Raw genomic sequence first — 18264 nt, forward strand, 5'->3', positions numbered from 1 at the left:
GGTGGGTAACTAGCGGTGGAATTGCTGGGTCACAGGGTTTTTTTGAGGAACCATCATGCTGTTTCCCCACAGTGGACAGCTAACCCTCCAGCCATGCACAAGGGTTTTTTCCACATTCTCACTAACACTTGTTACTTGGTTATTTGTTGTCTTTTTGATAATAGTCAAGCTTTAGTGATACTTCATTTGGTTTTGATTTGCATTTCCCTGATGATGAGTGACATTGAGCATCATTTCGTGTGTCTGTTGGCCATCTGTGTGTCTTATATGGAAAATATGTATCCAGGTCCTTCATCCATGTTTTAATCGGATTGTTTGGTTTTTGACATTGAGCTATATAAACTTTTTAAAATAATTTAGATATTTACTTTTTATCAGATATATCATTTGTAAATCTCCCACTCAGTGGGTCGTCATTTTGATTTGTTAATTGTTTGCTTAACTGTGCTTAAGCTCTTTAGTATTTTTTTTCCTAAGAGTATTATGGTTTCTGGTCTAACAACACTCAAATCCATTTTTACTTTATTCTTGTATCTGGGGTAAGAACGTGGTCCAGGTGTTTTTGTGTTTTTTTGCATGCAGCTGTCTAGTTTTCCCAATGACATTAATTGAAGAGATGTCTTTCCTTCATTTTATGTCCTTGCTTCCTCTGTTGTAGATTAATTGACCTTATAAGTATGGGTTTATTTCTGGGCTCTATTCTATTCTTTAGAATGGGTATAGTTTGAAATCAGGTAGTGTGATGCTTCTTATGTTCTTTTTCAAGATTGTTTTCACTATTTGGGGTCTTCTGTGGTTCCACATAAATATCAATTATTTGTTCTAGTTCTGTGAAAAAAATGCTATTGGTATTTTAAGAGGGATTACATTAAATCTGAAAAAATATGAAGTCATTTACCCACTTTTAGCCATTGTTCCAACTCCATTGCCACTATTGGTATTTTGAAAGAGATTGCTTTTGGTGGTATGGACATTTTATTAATTCTTCTAATCAGTGAGTACAAGATTTTCCTCCATTTATATATCTATCATCTACACTTTCATTAATGTCTTATAGTTTTCAGAGTACAGGTCTTTTATTTCCTTGGTTAAATGTATTCTTAGGTACTTTTTTGATGTAATTGTAAATGGAATTATTTTCTCTAAAATTTTTCGTTAAAATTTTTTTATTAAGGTATTACATGTGTCCTTATTCCATTACCCACACCCCCTCCCCCCATGTTGACTTTGTCCATTGGTTAGGCTTATATGCATGTATAGAAGTCCTTTGGTTGATCTCTCTCCCTTGCCCCACACTCCCTTATCTTCCCTCTGAGGTTTGAAGGTCTAATCAATGTTTCATCAGTTTATCTTTCTCTGCACGGCTTATTTCACTTAGCATAATGCTCTCCAGCTCCAACCATGTTGTTGCAAATGGTAAGAACTCCTTTCTTACCATAGAGTAGTATTCCATTATGTAGAAGTTCCATAGTTTTTTAGTCCACTCATCTGCTGATGGGCACTTAGGCTATTTCCAAATCTTAGCTATGGTGAATTGTGATGCTATGAATAGTTCTATTTAATGTATAGAAATACAATAGATTTCTGTATCCTTTATTCACTGAATTCATTTATTTAACTTTTTTTGGAGTCTTTAGGGTTTTCAATTACTTAGTTTATTAATTTTTACTTCGTCTTTCCAATTTGGATGCATTTTCTCTCCTTTTCTTCCTGATTACTAAGGTTAGGACTTCCAATCCTATCTTGAATAAAAGTAGCAAGGGTATCTTTGTCTTGTTTCTGATCTTAGATGAAAGCACAGATATGTTCATTTTGAAATACAAATGGTAACTATATACCTTTTTCATGTAATATATACTGGCAGTCATTCCCTATTAGTACCTGGAGCTCTGCATCTCTAACTCTCAAATTTGTTGCGTCGGCATTCCATTCTGTGGATGTATTATAATTTAGCAAGTCCCCTGTGGCTGAGCATTTAGGTGGTTTCCAGCATGAACGCTATAAACAATTCTATAGTGAACAGTTTTCATTTAGCTTGTTCATGGACAAGTGTCTCTATGAGATAAAATACTAGAATTCCAATACTTGGGCCAACGTTTATGTGTACTTACTAAAACTTTAATTCAGCAAAATTCAGTTACATGTGAGTGTTCATGCACCCAGGTTTTTGTGTTATTCTTTTTACATATAACCAGCAGGGATAAATGCAGAATACCAGGTGATGAGGAAAGGTAGCAAAAGGGAATTTGGGAAGTTGTCTGTGTAGGCAAGAGGAGCAGGAAGGATGTGTCATTCTTTTCCCCTTATTCAGGGAGTATTTTTGTGCTAATGACCCCAAAATATGTTCTATTTGGTATACATCTCACAGTTTCAGTTGTCATTTCTACTGAGATTTGTGATCAGCTCTGTTTTTAGTTCCAGGACCCTAGATACTTAGTTACATTAAGGTATCCCATGCCATCCCAGCTGAATACCAGCAAATGCATTCCCAAACCAGTTCACCCACTCAAATTTGGTACAGTGCTCTCTACCTCGTTCCTGTCATGTGAATTCTCTCTTCACTGTGTCTTCAATCCATTGTCCCAACTCCACTGCCACTGTCCTTCTGCCTAGTTTCTCTCCTGGGAGCCAGCCACACTTCCCAGCTAGATATTCCAAGTACTTCTACCTGGAAAAATCTTTATTAGTCTGTAACATGAACACACCATCTCCTTAGCCCGTTCTTCACATTCAATGTAGACCCAACTTGCCCTTTTCCAATTTACAACTGAGCTCTCCTCTGAGTTTATCATTTTAATTTTTTGTTTTGTTGAAATATAATTGACATATAGCACAAGTTTAAAGTGAACAGCATAATTACTTGATAAACATATATTATGAAATAATTACCATGATAAGTTTAGTTAAAATCCATTACCTCACATTTTTCTTTTTAAAGATATTTTTCCTTGTGACGAGAACTCTTAGGAATCTACTCTTATAATGTTGAAGTCTACCATACAGCAGTGCTAACTGTAGTCACCATGTTGTACATTACAACCTGAGCACTTCAATATTTTATAACTGGAAATTGGTATCGTTTGATCACCTTTATCCAATTGCCCTCCGGTAACCATAAATTTGATCTCTTTTTCTCTATTTTTGGGATGGGGAGTTTTTGTTCTTGTTTTTCTAAGATTCCACACATTAGATACAGTATTATTATTCTCTGACTTATTTTATCTAGCATAATGTCTTCAAGGTCTATATTATCACAAATAGTAAGATTTCCTTCATTATTGTGGCTGAATAATATTTTATTGAATATGCATACCACATCTTTCTTATCCATTCATCAATGGACTTTTAGGTTGTTTCCATGTTTTTGGCTATTGTAAATAATACTGCTAAGAACGTGAGAGTGCAAATATCTCTTTAACATTTCTTTTGGATATGTATACAGAGATGGAATTATTGGGTCATGTGCTAGTTCTATTTTTAGCTTTTTTGAGGAATATCCAGACTGTTTTCCATAATGGCTATACCAATTTATATTTCCACAAAGAGTGTACAGGGTTTTTATTCTCTATATTCTCACAAGCATTTGTTGTTCCTTGTCTTTTTGATGATAACTGTTGTAACAAGCATGAGATGACAGCCAATTGTGGTTTTGATTTGAATTTCCTTGGTGAATAGTGATGTAGAACACCTTCTCATGTACCTGTTGGCCATATGTATGTCTTATTTGGGAAAATGTCTATTCAGGTCCTCTGCCCATTTTTTAATTGGATCATTGAATTGTATGAGTTCATTATGTATTTTGGATGTCAACCCTGTAAAAGAAATGGTTTCTTCTAAATTTATGGTTTCAGTCTTAAAATGGACCAAAGACTTAAATATAAGTTATTTTTGTCAGTGATGCAAGATAGGGGTCTAGTTTCATTCTTTTACATGTAAAATGCCAATTTTCCAGCATCATTTTCTGAAGATACTGTCTTTTCTCCATTTAGTATTCTTGTCTCGCTGGTCAAACATTAGTTGACCATATATGCATGGGTTTTTTTCTAGACTCTCTATTCTATTGGTCTGTGTGTTTGTTTTTATGCCAGTACTATAATATTTTGATAATCAGGGAGTGATGCTTCCTGTTTTGTTTTCTCACATGTACTTTGGCCATTCAGATCTTTTGTGGTTCCATATAAATTTTAGGAATTTTTTTCTACGTCTATAAAATGCCAAAGGAATCTTGGTTGGTATTGCAGATGAATTTCGTTAGTATCAACATTTTAATTATTCCAATCCATGAACACAGAGGATACTTTCCCATTTAGACAAAGTTTTCCGTGTAGAGATCTTTCACCTCCTTGGTTAAATTTATTTCTAATATTTTATTTTTGCCACTGGTAAGTGGGATCATTTTATTTATTTCTACAGATAATTTGTTATTAGTATGTATAAATGCTACCGTGTTTGTATCCTGCAACTTTTCTGAATTTATTGATTAGATCTAATAGGTTTTTGGTGGAGTCTTAATGGCACTTTGAAAATCCTAGATAGTTTTACTTCTTTTCTAATTCTGATGCCTGTTATTTCTTGCCCAATTGCTCTGGCTAGGTCATTTTTACCCTTAATCCAACTACCTTATATTATAATGATACAGTTTTAGTCAATATGGGCATATATCATGTACATATTATATATTAAACATCTTCCATAGCTACAGTACTTATAAGTCATAGATTTTATGTAAATCTAGAAACAATCCCAAGTCATTTTCCCTAAAACCTCATTTTACAGATAAATAAACTTCTAAGGAGACTGTCATAATTCAAAGTCACATGACTAAAGGTCAGATTTGAGAGTATGATATCTCCTCTTTCTAGCACCTTCTTCTCCCACCATGGCACTATAACTGACTTCATATAAGAAATATTTATTCCAGGCTAACCCCTAGCGCGGGGAAAATTATTTACCTTGTATCTACGTGTCCTGGGAATCTCCTTTAGATCCATAAAATCTTCACATCAGTATGTGCCTACTTAGGGAAAATATGGTCTTGCAATATTAATTCTAATTATTTGTTAACATGAGTTTGAGCCCGAGATCAGTCGTATAAATAGTAAGCGATTATATTTTAGAGAGTGGAACACCTGATTATAGCTGAGATCATTACCTATCATGTTATGCAACACTGCTGATAACAGAGCTGCTGTCCTTGTGTTGGGAGTGTCCCCAGACACAGCCTGTTCTTTTTCACATACATCTAAGCCGTTTGCCACTTATTGTTGTAGAAACTTTTACACTTTTGCTCCAATGACCCTATCACCTCTGCACTGTGATGAGTTGTCTGTAATATACCACAGGCATATCGCATCATTGGAACGTGTTTCAGGGTGCTGCCTGACATGTGTTTATTAATGCTCTACATAGAAAGACTCCTGTCCTTGAAATCCTGGCGGCTTTAAGCAAGGCAATGCAGGGATCTTTGTGGATAATCTCACCTTCCTTCCATAACATGTTCTTAATATGGTCTAAAAGTAAAACCGTTTACAGTAAATGTGCTCTAGGCTGACATTACCTCCTCAACCCGTAAAGAAAAAACACATAGCCACTGTCCAGGTCCTGTGCTTACTATGGAATTAAATGTTAATTTATCCATTCACCATGTACCACAAATTAGCTAGATATTTTTTTCAGTTCCCTTTTCAATTTCTTAGCCAATCATTGTGTTCTACATGCCATGCTTCTGAGAGCACCAGTGGCTTTCTAGCTTGTATTGTTGTCTGTGAGGAACAGATAATTGGCATGCAAAATAATTTGAACATGCTCTGAAAAAAAGCATTCCACTTCTCACAAGTACTTTTATATGTATGTATAACCCTGAAAATTTCTGGTTGGCTCTCTGAAGCACATTTAACAGACTGTTACATCCTAGGACATAAGAGCAATAGAACTACGCTATAACCCCCTTTATTCGGTTGTTCAGGGACTCTGAAAAATTATACAAAAATTAAGAATAAAATAGATACCATGGCTAAATATAAAAGAACACTGTGCACATTTGAATACTTGCAATTTTTTCAATAATGATTATCCTTAAAAGTGATATCAAAAATGGGCTTAGATAGTAAAATGAACAGGATGCTAAATGGTACCCACGGACATACCTCAGAGATATTGCATATTCAGTTCTCGACCACTGCAATAAAGTGAATATCTTGTCTTCAACTTGTGAAACATGCAACATCTGTGAAGCACAATAAAACGAGGTATGCCTGTACTATTGCATATACACCATTTCAAATATGAGTGGGTACATTTATGAAGGTTATCTGGGTAGTAGGATTAGAAGTGATTTTCTTTGTATAGTTCTACATTTTACAAATATTTTACAATATGCATGGAGAAAAATCAGGAAAGTTTTGAGTAGACATTTTTTAAACCCAATCCATGTATCATAGTCACTCAGATTTTTCAGCGTCCCTCACCAAACAGAGCATGGGAAGGAGAGTGTGTGCTTTCACTGCTAAATAGAAAGGCCACAGAGAATGGTTAGGAGGCATTACAGCATACAGGCCTCAGGTGCAGACCAGACCTTGTATGAATCTTGGGTTTACTCCTTACCAGCTGCTATTCACATCTCCTCTCTCTTCCTTCCCTAAACCTCAGTTTTTCATCACTAAAGTAGTGGTAAGAGAGAGGCTTCCATGGGAGAGTCTGTGACCAGTCTTAGGACCATGCCTGACACCATACTCAATAAATCATAACTATCGTTATCATTAATCAACTCCTCACCAGGGTTCAGGAGGCCTTGCGTCATTTGGCTCCTGCAGCCAATCATGTCATAAACCACATATTTCTCTCTCACACAGCCAGTATCTTAATAGTGAATTTCTCCTTTATCCTCAACTCCCCATACAAACAGCCAATAAAGAACTTTTTACTGGTGGTCATTTCAGACCTTGCTCAGCTGTTACCTCCTCTATTCAGGTGTTTCCCAGTTCCCCTGGCAAAGGGGCTTGGCCCCTCCTACTCCTATTATAACACATAGGTGCACACTCGTGATTGGTGTACATTTCTGCTACTCACCCACAGGCTGTGGCGGGACTGGCCAGGGCATCTTCTGCACCATGCCTGCAAATTCAAAACATCCATGAGTGGATGAATGCAAAATAGGACAGCCTGTTTTTTGAGTCTAAGGCTATCGATGGAGCATCCTCGTAATTTGAAAACAGATTTCTGGTACCTGGTTTTGGACTGTTCTGTTACAAAGGGTAAAGATATAGTCAAGAAAGGTCTACATTTGATATCAGACTATGGTATAGGCTTTTAGCAGATTACCAAGAAAAAGACATGTTAATAAGTAATTTAATAGTTTGCTTTCCCAGAATAAGACAGCTACCAGAACAGTGAGTAGTTTCCACTGTTCCCTACAGAGAATCCCCCAAACCCTTCTGGCCCACTGTTTGCTTCCATGCCAAATTCTATTAGTCTCAATTTTAAACAATTCCATAGAACCATAGTTGCAAAATATACCCAGGCCCTCATATTATTTTTGTGGGGGGAAAACACACAAGCAAACAGAAAATAAGAAGAAAAAAAAAACTGTCTTTATTCCCCAAATAAGTAGAATTTTGTCTCTTAAGAAAAAGATTTTGCTGATGCATAAGTACTTACTATATGGCAGTGAGCAGTGAAAGTATATAATATTGTATCTGTCCTAAATGGATGAAGTAACCTGTTTTGTCTCTGGCTAATTCAGGTGTTTTAAAAATATTACCATCATTTAAACTTGATGTTTAAATTGATTAAACAATTAGAAAGAAAGAAAACCACCTTTTAAAATGTTCTTTTAAGGTTTTCCCAAGTGGTAAAGCCATTGTAAGGTCCATGCAAAGAATGCCTGATGGAAGTAAATTAAAAAAGTTGCTTCTTCCATGAGTAAAATGAAGCTTTGTAAAATACTATCGAATAAGGAAAACTGCTTAGACCCTCAGCATTAAATATCCACTGGATTCATATTTCCCAAGGCAACGGTTTTTGACAAAGTTTTAGGCAGAGCTACTGTTTTATCTATGTTTGAATTTTGCATTCAAGTCACGGTGTAGATTTACTCAAGAAATCTCACATTTTAAAATGCAGTCCAGTGTTCTTAGGGAAGCATTAAGTTTGGATTTTTGCTTCCACAGCTGTGATGTAAAGATCGTAGCTGGCAGTGCTAGGGGCGGAGCGTTGGAGTGGACTGCAGAAGCAGGGTGCGGGGCTGGGGCTGGGAGCCTGGTCTGTCCTCACCCGTGTCTGCCCTTCCCCAGCACGCCATGCCCTTCTGGAGGATCTCCAGCCACTCGGACCTCATGGCCCTCCACCACGCCTTGGAACTGGAGTACCTGTAACCGCCACACAGCACTTTGAAGCCGCTTAACTGCCCTGTGACCAGGAACGAACCCAGCAGGCCCGCGTCCCTGTCGGTGCCAGCCTAGCGAACTTACCCATTTCAGCGTCGGGATGCCCAGCTGCTGTCGGCCTTCACCTCGGCCCTCGCGGTACAGGGAGGACCACGCACGTCTATTTCTTCAAACAGCTGTTGCCTCGAGTACTGTGAATCCAATGAAAATAAGCCATGAGAATGTTCTAGGACAGTGTGATGTGTCTTTGCCACATTAACTACATGGTGAGCTACATGGTTCAAACCTGTGAAGAAAGGACCTGCAGACGCCTGAGTCTTTAGCATCTTCAATGTGACATAAACAGCTTCCCCAACACAGCAAACTTGATTGCACAATGAAGACTGAAATGTTTCCTGAATACCAGTGGGGGATGTTCTTAAAAAGAAAGGTTTACTTTTCGGTGTCTCATACCCAGGGTAATCTGCACACCTCTACTTATTTATGAACAGACTTTTTAAAAGAAACAGCTTTATTGAGGTATAATCCGAGTACTAGTCGGCTCCTTTGGACAGACTTTGTGGGCATCCAATAATTGAAGAGAGTATGAATAGCCTAAGAAATAAGCGATTAAAGGCCTTGGCCTCATGACACAGCAAGGACTTTAAGTTTTAGCACATTGCAAAGTAGTTTAAAGTATGTCTAATTTAAACGTATAATATGTACATCACTGAGACAATCATGTACAGAAAGAATTTTTGGTGTAAATTTGTAATAATGGATGATTCTTTTACATATTGTTTAGAAAATATTGAAAGGCAGCAATGCCTTGATAGAAGTATGAGGCAGTACATGCACAGACTTGTGTGCAGGGCCTTAGCGAAGTGTACTGGGTATAAATATGTAGATAATAGTTTTTTTGTTGTTTTTTGTGTTTTTTTTTTTAGATAATGTTGTCAAGACCAAAAGCATGGATGTCAATAGGATTTCATTTTCCAAATCTCCCCTCCCCCAATCAGTAGTTTTGTGTGTGCTGTGAGGAAGGCCTTGGTAAAATAATGCAGCAGTGTCTTTAGTCATTTGAATAAAAAGTCCTCTTAGAACCTCACTTTTTCATTTTCAAAGACTAATGTATTATATGTAAGTACTTGGAAAAAATGATTATTCAAATGCTTTTTCTTCCCACATAAAATATGTGGAAGATAGATATATTTTATTAATGAAATGGTTCGTGAATTGGAGACTAGCCAAGTTTTCATATGCTTAGATGATCGTGTCCAGGTAAAGAAGGACATCACCATCCATCTGAAAATTAGCAAAACTTTGCATCACTCTCTACATTCATGTTCCCTCTGCTTTCCTCCACACTCTCCACCCACCCTCCCGGGAAAGTTCATTGCTGGCAGTGGACGTGGCAGTCATCACCAAGAAATAATGTTTCTCTTCACCTGTCATACATAGTACACGACACATCTGGGAAATAAAAATTGTCATCTTGGTTGTACCATACAAAACGTTTCTCCAAAAGGGATTACGTACTTGGAGCACTAGTTCCTCTTGTCCATAAAGCCTTCTGTTGTCATTAGATTACTTTCTGGATGAATTTCCTTTCATTTTATAATGAGCGGGATAAACACCAGCTAAGACCCAAAATAGCTAAAGAGCTACCCTATCCCTTTCCTTCATGTTGCTGCTAGAATTAGTCAGTTGAAAATTCTCCAAATTATTTAACAATTGTTTGCAGTTGTTTTTGTTTCTTTCCTTGCTTGGAGCCAAACAGAATTTGACAGTTTTTAGTCTTTTCATTTTATGTTTTTCTACTCCATAGATTGAAAAGACAACGTTTATCTTGGCCTTACTGTATAAAGGTGTGTTGTGTCCACAGTTGTGTACAGAATTCTTCATTAATTTTGTGTTTAAATTAATAAAATTGATTTGTGAAGTACTGTAAGCTCCTTGATTACCAGTATTTTTTTTTCTTTATCTCCTGGTTACAAGAAATAGCAGGACCTGGTTCCATTGAAATGCTCATAGTCCAACAAAAGAAGTTGTATGAAGCAATTCTAGTAATGACTTCATCAGTCCCTGAGGGGACTAACCTGGAAGGGTCACAACTGGTTCTTGTTCTCTGTAAGAACAAATGAATGGAAAAGCTCTTTCCTTCCTCCAAAACTCTATAAGCCACACTGCATTCAAATGTATTTACTATAGGACAGAACTCAGCATTAAAGATCTTGAATGACAGAGCATAGATTTAGCCACTTATGCACCGGAGGGACAGCAATATAAAGCAGTTTTATCAAAAAGAATGCCCACAAGATATACTTTTAAAAGTTGGCCAGGTTACTCGTGGACAGAGAGCTATAAACCAGCACAACGTGCTTCCTCCTGGGATTTTATCTTAGACACACAACATGCAAACACGTGATAATCCAACATGCAGTTGTCTGAACCATTTATCGAGACCAACATGTACATTTTTCACACACATGCAGCAGGCCAAGAGGCAGGAGTGATGAAGTGTTTGAGCACGCTCAGAACTCCTAAAGTTGGAGAAAGTCCTTAAAGAGAGGCAGGGGTAGGCAGTGGAGGGATTTTTAGGTATCAGGTGAAGAAAGTATGGAAATGGGCAAAATGGAGGACATATCCTCAAAAGATGAATTTTTTTAAAGCACCATTTTTAATACGATATCTTCTGGCAAAAATGTTCAGGCTCCCCTTTGATCATAGATTAGAGCCCCGATTTCTCTACCTGACATTCTAGCGTTGCCAAATACAGTCTGGTTTCTTCCTGACATTCTCTCCCATTATTGTTCTGAGCAAACCTTCAGTGCACATTAACTGGGCCATTTAGTACAGCGTTTTTCAACCGCTGTTCCCGCGAGATGCTGCCTGGTGTGCCGTAGGTGCAGACAAGACAAGAATTTTATAATTTTTCACTATTTTGTTTACTTAATATTTCATAATAAAGTAATTATAAAATACTTTCTTTGTGTTTATTTGATTCCTATTCAAGAGAATTACTTTATATATAGTCAATATAGGCACAGAGTTAAATTTTTTAACATTTTCTAATGGTGGTGTGCCTCGTGATTTTTTCATGAAACAAGTGTGCCTTTGCCCAAAAAAGGTTGAAAAACACTGATTTAGTAGACCAAACAACCCATAAGCATCCCTGCCTTATCTCTGCTTTGAGCAGCAGCTGCCAATCTGTTGGACCTCATGGACCACCAGTTGGCGACCTCTGGCTTAGAGTGCTCCCCATTGCCAGCAATGACCCTCTTCCCTCAAACCACCCAAATCAGGTCAAGCTCCAGTGCCCTCTTCCTGGCAGTGCCTTCTTTTCCATCATGGCGCACAGTGTGAGTTCCTTCTCTTGAACTTCTCCCACCCACTGTCTAGAGTCTTATAGGCAAGTCCTATGATTCCTTGCAATAAAGATTCATGGGGTTCCCACCATGAAGGCATTGTCCGAGGTGCTGAAGGTGAGGATGGTGTTGACATTGGAGCAGGTGGAAACACACAAGAAATGGCTTACTGAATAAGACATTCACTAGGAAATGCTCCTTATGGAAAACTAAAACAAGGGATATGGGTAAGTGACAATGCGTAAGCTTCCTTGGAAATGATGAACAGAGACCAGACATTTGAACTGAGACAAAATGCTAAGAAGTAGGCAGCATCTAATGTTCAGGGGCAGAACATATAGGCAAAGGTCCTCAGGGGAAAATTCTTTTATTTAGTATATGGTAGGAGTAAAACTCATGCCCATGGGACAAGAAGAAGGAATGGAGAAAGGAATGGAGACTGGGAAAACCTTGAGGTCACAGATAGCTATGGGTGTTTTTCCAAAGGGAATGGGCGGCCACTGAGGAGTTTTCTCAGGACTGTGACCCAACCACTCTGGCTGCTGGGTAAAGAATGGGCTGTAGAGGGCAAGAGAGGTAGGCAAGCGAGCTATTAGCCCAGGTGAGCAATGGCCAGGTTCAGATTAGGATGGGGAAATAGAAATCTGGGATTATTTTGAGTGACAGCAATGACAGGACTTTGTAATGGGTTGGATTGCGGTGGGGAGGGGGAGGCAGAAAGAGGTAAGACACTAGAAGAATGTGGACACCACCAAAGGAAGGGCTCTCCCTACCACTGTGAGACCAAGAGGGTGGCCTAGTGGTTAAGAGCCTGGCCTCTGCAGGCAGGCTGACTGGGTTCTGATCCCAGCTTCCCTGACTTAGCTAACCAAGTTATTTAACCTCTCTGTGCCCTCATTTCCTTATCTGTAAAATGGGCATAACAATATCTACCTGAGGGCATTATTATGACTAAGTTAATATGTATACCATCCTTGGGACGCTGCTTTGCATATTACTTAATATTGTGTATTATTATGCTGGCTAAGTATTCACATACATTTTTTTCTCCCCAACTAAAAGCCCAGCTCCTTAACTGCACAGGCCACATGTAAGATCACTGCATTATTCTGTCCTACCCAGGAAACAAGATACAAAAGACAGTCTAGTTCAAGACCTCAAGGATGAGGATGGCGGCAATTGACAAAGAATCAATTACAGTGATAAAATGAGCTTTAATGAGCATTACCAACGGGGCAGGCAGGAAAAACGCTTTCCTGGAGAGCTAATGTCTGAGCTGAGACCTGAGGCTAAAGCCAGTGATAGCAGTGTGGGGAGGCAGGGAGAGCATGGAGAGGCTTAGAACGGGAAGACGAGAAAGGCAGCATGGGACATGGGACTGGAGCACACAGAGTGCGGGGCGAGGGGCTTGCCAGCCAAGGGTAAGCACTTTACTGTGGGCCCTAACTTCAGGCTCGATGCTTTCATTGTACATGAGAGTCACACCCAACCCACCTTGATGGGAGAAAGAGGCTAGAAACAGGCTCCTGCATCAGCGACCAGCCTGGCACCTTTCTACACTGAGTTTGACTTCAAATATTAGGTCTAAGTACTGCCTAGTTGAGCCCCTTTCATTTTACACACAACAAAACTCAGGTTAAATGCTTTGCCCAAGAGGTCACACCACATAAGTTCAAGTCAAGACCCCAACTGACTCTTGCATACAGCAGAGAATCACTGAGCACTCAGGTCAGAGAAGCTGGGGTGGCCCCTGCTCTGTCACCACACACCGAGGGATTCAGCATCCCGTCCACCGTGAGCACAGAAGCCCAGTGATGCCTGAGTGCTTTCTCTTTCAAACCTAAGCACCTCAATTCTGTCATCCTTCCAGAGCTTGGCTTAAAATTTATCTTCCAATCAGTATTTACAAATGTCAGACACACCTACATTTGCAACAGTTTTTTAAATTTGCTTTTCAAAACATCTGAATATGACCTGGGTGTTTCCCAATTCCAGTGGCTATAAAGGAGGCCATTGATTTAACAGAATGCAGAGACAATGCCATGGGTAGTGTACGTTCATTTACTACAGACCTGGGAGAAATTTCTTCCCAGCCTCCAAAATGTGCCCACCCTATACGCAGCCACAAAAGCTGCAGCCGGAACAGTTCTGTCCACCCACTCAGGATAGTTTTTTGACAGCCCAAAGGAGAAATTGAGTAGAAGTTCTCCTTTCTTTCATTGTCTCTCAGCATGTTTCCATCTCTCTCCGTTCTGTGCCGTGATACAAACTGACAGAAGAACTTGTAGCCGAAGAAATGAAAGGGTTTGTAATTTAGGAAACCTTTGGCCCCACTGACTGAAAGCAGGTTGTTTGTAAAAAGGAAATCCTGACCTCAGCTAACTGGCAAACTCTGTCAGAAGCAATAGAAGGAAGCGGAGGAGAAAGAACAGCGCTGGGGATTTTTATTGGCAACAGAAGAAAAGCGGATGCTTTGCCAGTGGAAAGCCCTTCAGAGAGCTCTCTCCAGTGGAGGAGCAGCATGCCTGGAGTCACTGAGCGTGTGACTCCACTATCGCCTGGTGGTCTGCTCTGGTTTTGTGGACTGGTTTGACTGGGGGACTTTGTTGCTTGGGACAGTAGCTAGACTAAGAACCCTAAAAATGGATCCCTCCGGACAGGTGACATGAAGTGCCTCTTCTCTCCGTGCCCACAGCCTTTCCCATCTTCTATCCTGGCTTGGCTCCAAGGCTCCCAGAGGACAGGGTATACCAGGTGTGACAGGAGCTGAGCCATCTAACATTTTCCTGTGGGTGCTATCCACCCACTCACCATTCTTCCCTCCTGCCCTCTGTCTGATATCTGTTACAAGGACTCTGCAGTGAACTCTGGGTACCTCCATAAAAGGATGGAGGCCCTGATTTCCTCATGCCAGTGCTTCTCAGTTGGATGCCCACTGAAATTTCCCAGAAGCTTTGGAATATACCCCTGCTTGAGCCCCGCTGTGGAGACTCTAATTTAATTTGGGTTGGATTTGAACAGTCAAGGTTGAGCACATTGCTTTGTGCCAACCAGGTGTGAGAATGAACAAGAAAACCTAATTTAAAATGGAGTCAAGTAGTCCTGCAGAGGGAGCTTTCACTCACTACCACTCACCTACACCTAACAGATTTTTTTTAAAAAGAGGCTTACCCTTAAATCTCTTGATAGGAAGAAACTTGCTTTGCTATTCTAGCAGTAGGAAGGAAGATTTTCTCCTTGCCTAGCAACAGCCCCGGCCAACGAGAAACTGTCATGATTCAGCCAATGAGAAGCCACTATACTTAGAACTTCAGGTTTCTTCCCATGGACATTTTGGTCACAACAGCCCTTTCCAACTCCTCCCTTTTCTCTATGCAAGAGTGCTCCTCTCCTTTGTTCTCCAGAGTTGCCTACAGCATTGTCAAAGTTTGCTTGTCCTAAATTGCAATTCTCTGCTATTTCCAAATAAAGTAATTTTGCTGGTAAACAACTGGCTATTTCATTTTTTAGGGTCAACAAAGGCATGTGAGAAACACCTCCATCTAGTCACTTGCCAGCAGGGCTGGGCAACTTGAAGTGTGCTTTCCATTTAATGGCCATAATTTTTCTAATCCATTCTGATATCCAGTGGCCATTTTTATGCCCTTGAAATCCTTGTGACCCAACTCAATTCCATTTAATCATCTAGGGAGTAACAATATGAGTGAAGAATTCCACCCTGTGTCAGAGGTGGCCCCAGGACTGGCCACACAGTGGAAAAACAGAGATATGTGATCAAAGACAAATTGGGATGAGGTCCCTATAAATTTCAAGGACACCTGCAATCTAGGGGGGCAAAGGTTACAAAGAATTTTAACTAACGATGGAAACCCAGAGGGTACAGCCATCAATGCTGGCTGGGGAAACAGAAGTCTCATTGAGGGGGTAACAGTTTCATTGGCCTAAATGAAATAAAATAAGAATAAGATGCTTATAGGGCCGAAACTGGTTTGGTTCAGTGGATAGAGCGTCGGCCTGCGGACTGAAAGATCCCAGGTTCGATTCCGGTCAGGGGCATGTACCTTGGTTGTGGGCGCATCCCTGGTAGGGGGTAAGAGGCAGCTGATCAATGACTCTCTCGTCGATGTTTCTAACTCTCTATCTCTCTCCCATCCTCTCTGTACAAAATCAATAAAATATATTTTTTTAAAAAAGAAAAAAGATGCTTATAGGCTCCTAAACCTCATCATCCCTCAATTTAAGGAGAGAGAAATGTAGAGTAACTGAAGACTGGGAAACAGGGGGGAGCTGGCTGCACTAATCCAAGCAAGATGTAACAAAGGTCTGTCCTAGGGCAGCCCTTGGGAGAGAAACATAACACCAACATAGCAGGTGTCCCAGAGGCAGAGTTAGTCATGAGTGGGTGAGTGGGCTTTACCTCTTGCTCCCCTCTTCCAAATATAGCACTAGAAAGGATCCTGCTAGATCCCGCCATATGTAAAAATCCTATTTAATAAAGATGCAATATGCAAATTAACCATCATGCCATCACAAGATGGCTGTGTCCACAGCAGAGGCAGGATTCCCATAACACAAGATGGCTGCACACACAGTGGAGGTGGGGTTCCTGTAACACAAGATGGCTGCACCCTCAGTGGAGGCAGGATTCCCATAACCAGCAACCAGCAGGGAACTGAGGCTGCATCCCCCCTCCCTGACCAGTGTGCCCCAGGGGACCTAAGGCTGTGCCTCCCACCTAGTGGGGCTTGACAGGGGTGGGGCCGGCCAGGTCTAGATCTCACCCAATGGGGGTGGGCCCACACCAGCCAGGTCTGGGTCTCACACAATTTTGAGGTGCATGCAAGTGGGCGGGGACTTGAGTCTGGGTCCTGTGGTGCGCCCCAGACTCTGATAGGAGGAAGATTTTCATACACATTTTACTGATTTCCTTTCATCTCTGACACTTCAATTATAGAGAAAGAGCAAATGGCAATATTAAAATATTTCCTCTAATTAATTCCCTTTTAATGTGCACAAATTTCGTGTACTGGACCACTAGTTTGTATAATTAAATTGGATTACAGCTGAGGGTTGGTTCATTATACAACTTTCTAATCCAGAAGTAGAAGGCCTTGCTGTCTTTGAAACTAATTTTATATATCATTGAGAGTGAGTGTGTGCATGTGGGGGAGAGAGGGAGAGAGAAAGAGAGAGAGGGGGAATTGCAGTGTTTTAAGAGGCAAGAAAAGCATCTTGGGTTTCCTGATGGTCCCAGAAAGTACAGCGATCAGCCTGAAGCCCTTTACATATAATTGAGAAAATATCACGTTTCCATTTACCATGGGGGACGAGGGGCTAGCTCGAGGAGCCCCTTACTCTCACCCATCTGGAGGGTGAACGTGGGCCCCAGCCTGAATTCCAGGACCCCTGAGCAGGACCTCTGAAGCCTCTCCCAGAGTTCCCACAGGTACTCACTCCTCACACCTCCCTGAAGGGACTGTGTCCTTTGAAATGAACCAAGCAACCCAAGGGGTACTTAATACAAGACCCCTTTGACTGTGTCCCTCTACTTCCTTGTTTACAAGCACAGAGCCTACCTCAAACAAATAACAAAGTGCTGAAGAGGAGGAAAGAAAGGGAAGAAAGAGGAGAAGACTAAGACGGAGTTTGGGTGTGGAAAGAGGGAAGGGTTGGTGTGTAAACCTGTACATCAAAAGGGCTATTGAATGAGGTCCCCTGCCCTTGTTCTAGCCCTGATGTGCATGAGGCCTGCACAGGCTCCACCCATAGCTGCAGGGATCAAAGTCCTTGTAAGCACAAGTCCAGACAGCTTCCCATGAAGGAGGAGAAAAGGGGAGGGGGGAAGGGGGGCGATCTGAGCTCTAGGAGCCCCTGGCCTCTCCAGTGGCTCCTCAGAAAGGGCCCATTTCACAGCATCCCATGTTCCTGCTTGTTGGAACTTCTGAGAAATCACCACAGGCTCCATCACCTAGTCTACTTAGTAGTTGAAAGACAGCAAAGTTTTTTACACAATTTCCATTTTCCCCAAAGTGGTTAACAAGCAGGCAGGCAGGCAGGGGCGGGAGTTGATGAAGAAAGCACACGCCCTTATTGGAACAGCCTTGTTTTGAAAAACTTCTGCCCTCTGGGGTTGAAAGCATTTCTGGGCCCAGTGGAATCCAGAGGTGCCTGATAGCTCCCCAAGTGCTTCCAGCCCTGACCTTGATATTTATTTGCAGAGCCTTACAGGAAATCAGTGCTATGCGTTCCATGAAAAACAAAGGCGAATGCAGGAACCAGGAAAAACAACAGACTGCTCCAAACAGCCTTGCATCAACAGACTTGAAAGAAATTTAGATGCTGAACAAATAGTTCCCTTTGACATGTGCTCTTTCAACATGTACTGAAGACCTACTAGGTACCCAGCCCTGTGCTAGGTGCCGACAGGGTCTGTGCCCTGAGGTGCTCATGTTTCTCAGGGCGGGGTAAGGGGTGCTGATGAAATAAAGGCCATGAGTGGGTGATTTGGACCTCACCACTAAGGAGAAAGATGA

General features: G+C 40.8%; 1 protein-coding gene across 1 annotated transcript in view; it reads left to right on the forward strand.

Annotated features, from left to right (window-relative positions):
• The window catches only part of EYA1 (EYA transcriptional coactivator and phosphatase 1), a 152149-nt gene extending 141835 nt beyond the window's left edge, over positions 1-10314 (forward strand). Inside the window, exon 18 of the mRNA XM_084864941.1 lies at positions 8292-10314. Coding sequence (XP_084721067.1) covers positions 8292-8372 — 81 coding nt within the window. The 3' untranslated portion in view covers positions 8373-10314. The remainder of the gene's footprint in view (positions 1-8291) is intronic.
• Positions 10315-18264: the final 7950 nt, after the last annotated feature.

Source organism: Pipistrellus hanaki, assembly GCF_964339955.1.
Source record: "Pipistrellus hanaki genome assembly, chromosome: 17".
In the NCBI taxonomy this organism is placed as follows: Eukaryota; Metazoa; Chordata; class Mammalia; order Chiroptera; family Vespertilionidae; genus Pipistrellus; species Pipistrellus hanaki.